Raw genomic sequence first — 6,198 nt, forward strand, 5'->3', positions numbered from 1 at the left:
GCAAAGCGACTGCAGATAAATTGGAGCAGCCGAAGCTCAGGACAGCAGTGTGTGTCCTGCTGCTCAGCATCACGAGGCTCAGCACCCACCATGGCCCTGCGCATCCTGCTGCCTCTGCTCCTGCTGGCTGCTTCTCTCCTGCTCCACCAGGCTGAAGGTGAGGGCTGTAGGGAATGTGGGGCAGGAGTCAGGATTAGGGTTAAGGCTCTGCACAGAGTGCTGTGGCCCTGAGAGCACATGGCGTGGTGCAGTGCAGGTGGGGTGTTTGGGTGTCAGGGTGGGGTGGCTGCATCCCAATCTGGGGGGCAAAGTGGGAAAAAGAGGTCCCATTGCAAAGAGCCCATTCCTGCTTCAGTTTCTCCCCCGTAGCAGCAGTGCAGGGGTGGCACTGTGAGTCACATATCCCTGTAGTGGGGCACTGGGGAGCAGGGTTCCCATACTCATTTTGGTGCCTCAACATCATTCTCCTGCATTGCTCAGGGGAAGAGGTAGAAGCAGTTGGATGGAAGGAAGGTGTTTTTAGTTTGCATTTAGTTTTCCCAGCTCTAATCTGTTAGGAATAGGCGATAAATTGTATGAATCTCTCTTACGTTGAGATGTTTTGCCCATGACTGTAGTAGGTAAGTGGCCACACCATTCTTAACCCATGAGATTTTTTCATCCTGTTCTCTCCCCCTGTTCTTTTAAGGAGCAGTGTGTTGGAGCTGACCTGCCCATCAGTGTGAAACAATCACAGCATCACTCCCAGGAGCAATGCCTCACACTGTGCTTTCCTGGGGTGGGAGCTGCCTTGGCTCTATGAGGGAATAAAATCTCATGTGCCCCCTCTGTCCCACAGGTGTGGACAATCCGGCCTCAGACTGCTGCCTGAAGACCAGCCAGAAGACCATCCCCATCAAGTTGGTGAAGACCTACAGCATCCAGGGCCCTGAGTCAGGATGTGTGCTGCGTGCTGTTGTGTAAGTACTCCATTGTGGTCTGAGCCCTCCCTCCCTGTGTGCTCCTTCTTATTCCACAGCAAACCCCTCTGCCCATACTCCCAGGTTCACCACCAAGAAGAACATGAAAATCTGCTCCTCTCCTACTGACCCCACTGTCCAGAAGCTGATGAAGAGCCTGGACAACAGAAGAAAAAACCCTTCCCAGCGCAAACCCAAGAGGCAGAAGAGAAAGCAGGTCTAAGCCAGGCCCGGAGAGGTAGGTGAGGAGCAGACTGGGAGGGGGGGATCACAGGGTGGGGGAAGGATGGCAACGATGCTCCCCCGCATCCCAAATCCACCCCCTTAGCAGCCTGGGGATGAAGCTGGTGGCAGAAATGCTTAGGGACACTGCCCCACAGCCACAGGTTGGGTTGTGCTGAGATGCTCACTCTCTCCTTGCCCTCCTCTCCCCTAGGACAAGCACTTTCCCCTCTGACCACCGACCAGCAATGGACATCTGCAGCACACTCGCCTTCCAGCGCTGGGGCAAGAGGGGACTGTGCTCTTCCCCATGTCCCCCTCCCTTCTGTCGGCACCCCCTCTCCCCAGCAGGGAGCTGAGCCCCAGCAGTGAGCACCTTCACCATGGTGGGGGGGTTCCTGCAAGGCACCTGGTGGGATGGCAGCTTCGTTTGGGGATATTATACATTTGTATTTATATTAAAAACTCTGCTTTACACAGTTGCACCTGGAGGGCTCTGCTTGCAGCTTCACAGAGCACCTTTTATGCTGCTTTCCTGGAAGATGGCTCTTATTTTTATACCAAATAAATGATGGCTGCAGTTAATTCTCCTCTAGCCTACTTGCTCCTTTCCAGCTTCCAAACAGTAGTGCCCAGGGCCAAGGTGCTGCATCCCATTAACATCCACAGTGGCTGCGAGCAGCATGGGGACTGCAGGTTCTGCTGTAGTGCTGGGCTGGGGCTTACCTTTGGCTTTTACAACAAGCTGTTGCAGTATCACAGTAGGAAGATAGGTTTTTTCCAAATATCCTTTGGTTTTTTTTCAATCCTTTTAAGTATAAAGTCGCAATGAAGTCAGAGAAAACTTTTCATTTTAGTGCAATTTTACCGCTTTGTCCTCAGTTGTTTTTGCTGTATTCAGAAATTCAGACATTATTAAGCAAAGTGCTTTGCTTTCAGGAACGATAAAAGAAATTCTCTTATGCTTTCTTCTCCGAAATGAAATGTGTGCATGGTGGAAATAGTGCACAGAAGGCTATGCAGGTGCAGCAATAGACGAATCTGCAGAATTCATTGCTGACACAATAGTGAGCTGCTCTATCAAACCCTGAGCACACTGAAAGGTGAGGCTGCAAGCAGGTGGGTGGACAGATCCCCTGTCTGCAGTCTGCCTGCTGTGCTGAGGAACAATGGAAAGGCTCTGTAAAAGCCACAGTGCTGTTTGCTTTCGGTCTTCAGACGTGGACTTCAGTCAGTAAGCGTCTATTAAGCTGTATGATTGCAGTAATAGGATTTGTGGGGCTTAACAATTTCAGCATAGGAAGTGTGCTGGCTGGGGAACGCTTGTAGCTGAGTGCTTCTATTGAGTGCATTTATATGGCTGATTGCTTTATCTGGTGAGCGTTGAGGTGTATTCTTTTAAGACTGTAAAGAAACTGTGAAGAACCCGATACCGACCCTGGGCACTGAGCCGGCCCTGTGCCACGGTGCGGCTGTCCGGGCTCCTGGCAGGATGCAAGGCAATAAAACATATCCTTCAAACACAAACACAGTCCTTCTGGCTCTCGTAATGGTCTTTGGGGAGAGTGGAAGGGGTGGGGAAGACGGGTTAGGGTGAAAGGGCTGTACCACACATCATCCCCACAGCCATGACCGGCTCAGAGAAGTGCTCCTGTGCTCTCTGGGGTGTTAAAGGAGTTATTAATGGGGTTGTGATCTGCTCTGGACATATGGGAGTGCATGCACAGGCATCTGGCTGGGTCTGACATGAGGCTGCAAGCCACCGTCACTGCAAAACACTGTTACAGAGGAAAACAAGGTGAAAAAAAATGTAGCAGAAACCTCAGATGGGAACTGACAAAAAAACTGCTGTCATGCATGGCAGGTGCAATAGTACCAGGGAACACTCCAATAATACTCTCTGAGCAACAGGCTGGAGGAAAAGCGCTGGGCTGGGGGAATTTCCAGGAGCTGGGCCACCCTGGAGCAGACAGGATTTAGGTGACAAGCAGAAAGTAGCCAAGCAAGAGAGAAACCACAACGTGCAGCCAAAAGAAAGTCTTGAATGTGAGCCAAATGATCTGCTCAGCAGTTACCCGATACAGATGAGGCTCCTGGCAGCACAGCATGCCAGGCTGGGATGCTGGGCTGAGCTCCAGTGATGCTCACCTGAGGACACATGCACAGGGTTGGTTCCTCCGTGCTGCACTGCTGACAACACATGGGAGCATGCACACTGCATCTCTGCAGATTGGTGCTTACAGGGCTACATGGGTGCTAGAAAGGCAGTGATCTCCAAAACTGTGGTGTGTGGAGACGTGCCCTGCAGGAGAGTGGTTTCCTCTGGACCTTGTTTCCCTCAGTGGTGGAACCAAGGGAGGACTGTGGGTTATTAAGTGAGAGATACGCTCATGGAGAGCATATCCAACCACACCACCCTCCTGGGCTCTGTCCTCCTGCTTCAGCATGGAGATGGAGAAGTGGATGGTGGGCAACGGGGCTCCCACTCTCCCCATTGTCAGCCACTTAGGAACTGGAACAGAACTGCCCTCCCGTTAGCCAAGACCTCAAGACCCTTTTTGCTTTCTTCTGGACAAAGTCAAGTGCTCACTGTTTTTTCCTTAATTCCATTTTAACCAGATTGACTAAGTTCCCTCAGTGGGAGGAGATCCCAAGGAGATACTGGGCGCCACGCAGCAGTGGGACTGAGATGCTGTGGGAGACATGTGGAAGCCTCCCATGTTGGGAGGCTGTAGTAGAGGCATGGAAATCAAAACAGCTGTGATGCAGTCTCATATTTCTCAATGAGGTGAATGCAGCCAGGCCAGATCCTGCCACGGGGGCTGGCTGTGTCTGGAGCTTGCTGGAATTCCCCCTTTGCCCTTTCTAGCTCCTTGGCTTGGAGATGGGGAGCAGAACACTGCACACCATGGTGAGAGGGGGTCTCAGGGAGGACAGCAGCATGACTGGTGCCTCCTAACAGAGCCCAGGGATGGATGTGATGATGTAATCACATCCATAGGTTGGATTTCCTATGGGAGCCCCAATCTTCTCATGCGTTGTTCCCGCTTTCATTAAGAAATTCTTCCTCAGGAGTGAGTGCAAATCACACCAGGGTGCGGGGTGGGGGGTTGGGGAGGAGGGGGGGGGGGGATGGTCGCCTGTATGTGCTTTGTGGCTGACCACATTCTTCTTAGAAATCTCACTGACCCCAGCAGAGGGGGAAACCCGTCACATCCCCTTTTCCCAACGTGGAAAGCCCCTTTCCTCACTCTCTCATGGCCCTCCTGGGGAGCAGAAGTGACTCCAGCAGCCATGCTTTCACCCACTTGGCAATGGGAAAGCTTCATGTCACATGCAGGAAAGCAGAGCCTCAGTATCTCTTAGGGGCTGAGGGCTGCTGGAGGTGTTGCAGGAATTAACCCCCCTCCCCTCCGCCCCCCCACACAGGATGCGCTCCCATCTCTTACATGCTACCTTCTGCTCATGGCCTGTCCTTTGCCATGAGGACAGGGCCCCCAGAAGTGCCAGGAGGGAGATCCCACAGGAAGGGACCTCCAGCACTTCCCGCTGATCCTGCACCATCCTCCTTGCCACAGGATCTCTGCCAGCATCAAAGGAGAATGAGTGGAGATCAGTCCCAGCACCAGCCTGCATCCACATGGGACTGATGAATGATGTTAATCCTCTGCTGCCTAAATTCCTCCTCCACCCACCAAGATTTCTTTGCAGTTAATAAGCTTGGAGAGTGCTGAAAGTGGGAGGATCTGACTGCAGCTATGCTTGCACATCCTGTTTGCACTGCTCCTTCTGCCTGCCAGCTTCCTCTTGTCCCCTCTGGCAGTACTGACATGCTGGGCATGGGTGCAGCTGGAGGAAGGGCTCTCCTGATGGAAAGCGCAGCTCTGTGCACAAGGTGGCACCAGCAGCCACACAGGGATGAGGCACTTTGGCAAGTGGCATGGCTGGAGCTTCCCCTTCTTATCCTGGAGTACGGAAGGGCAGCTCACTATCTCCTACTGCTGAGAGGAGCAGAGGGATCTCCTGTCCCCAGGGAGGTCTTTGTCCCTGTGTTGCAATCTCCACCGAAGTGCAAGGAAGGGCTGAAGCTGAAGCAATGGAGTGGGTGCAGGGGTGGAGATTTCAATCCAAGATTTGACTATCCTATTTCTCCTAATATTAATGGCCATTTCCCTGAGTGCAGCTGGTGCTTCTCTCCCTATCCCCAGTTCTGTCCAAGAGGATCCTGGCTCTACACCTCTCCAAATGCCCATGGGGCAGGGGTGAGATCCCTTTCATTGTCCCTTCCACAGGCTGCATCCCCCATGCCACACACCAGGGCTGGAGCAGGCTGGCTGGTGGTGTTGGTGGCACTGTCCTGATGGTGACCTCAAGGAGGAACAGCCTCTGTCTCTTCTCTGCTCTGAAGGTTTGCAGCAGGAGTGTGCTCTTTGCTCCTGGTGATGCCTGCACGAGCAGTGAGTGCTGGCAGCCAAGCTCACCTTGGGGATTTCTGCCCATGTGCTGAGAATATACATTTGCAGAAAGATATGCAGCTGTCTTTGGCCATGAGCCCATTTGCTCCAGGGACACCTGGAAACCACACTGTCTTTTGGTATGTACGCTAAGCCAGGCTCCATCCACCAGCACTGCACAGACGCTCCAAGCTCAGGCAGTTCTGAATGGGTCTGATGTGCTGGCAATGGGGAGGGCACGGAGATGCAGGGGCATCCAGGCTCCTACAAACAGCTGCTTGGGAACCAAGCAGCTCCAATATACACTCATCTCTGGGTGATGAGCCCCATCCAGTGGGGATGTCCCAGAGAGGTCTTGGAGGAGGGAGTGGGAAATGCACAGGATGAGATCCCATAAGTGTTTTCCCCGGGGCTAGGGGTGAGGATCCTGACCGAAGCCCCCGTGCCCTGGGAGGGCACTTGGCTGTGGGGAGGCTGAGCAGCTGGCTGCAGGGAAAGCTGACGGGATGTTCGGGAACTGCACAAAGATCGAAATGCTGCCTACTGTGATTTCCCACCCGTCT

At 53.1% G+C, this 6,198-nt stretch overlaps 1 protein-coding gene across 2 annotated transcripts; it reads left to right on the forward strand.

The window, feature by feature from the left end:
- On the forward strand, nt 1-2,708 carry LOC116239227 (C-C motif chemokine 21-like). Of its 2 annotated transcripts, none has more exons than XM_031609278.2 (4): nt 1-157; nt 839-959; nt 1,044-1,201; nt 1,396-2,708. In XM_031609278.2, the coding sequence occupies exons 1-3, from the start codon at nt 91-93 to the stop codon at nt 1,180-1,182; spliced, it is 327 nt and encodes a 108-aa protein (XP_031465138.1). In that variant the 5' UTR covers nt 1-90; the 3' UTR covers nt 1,183-1,201; nt 1,396-2,708. The 2 variants fall into 2 exon arrangements, with proteins under 2 accessions (XP_031465138.1, XP_031465137.1); XM_031609277.2 differs by having other exon boundaries at nt 1,044-1,197.
- Nucleotides 2,709-6,198: the final 3,490 nt, after the last annotated feature.

This window comes from Phasianus colchicus, chromosome Z (assembly GCF_987193195.1).
Source record: "Phasianus colchicus chromosome Z, bPhaCol1.hap1.1, whole genome shotgun sequence".
Lineage (NCBI taxonomy): Eukaryota > Metazoa > Chordata > Aves > Galliformes > Phasianidae > Phasianus > Phasianus colchicus.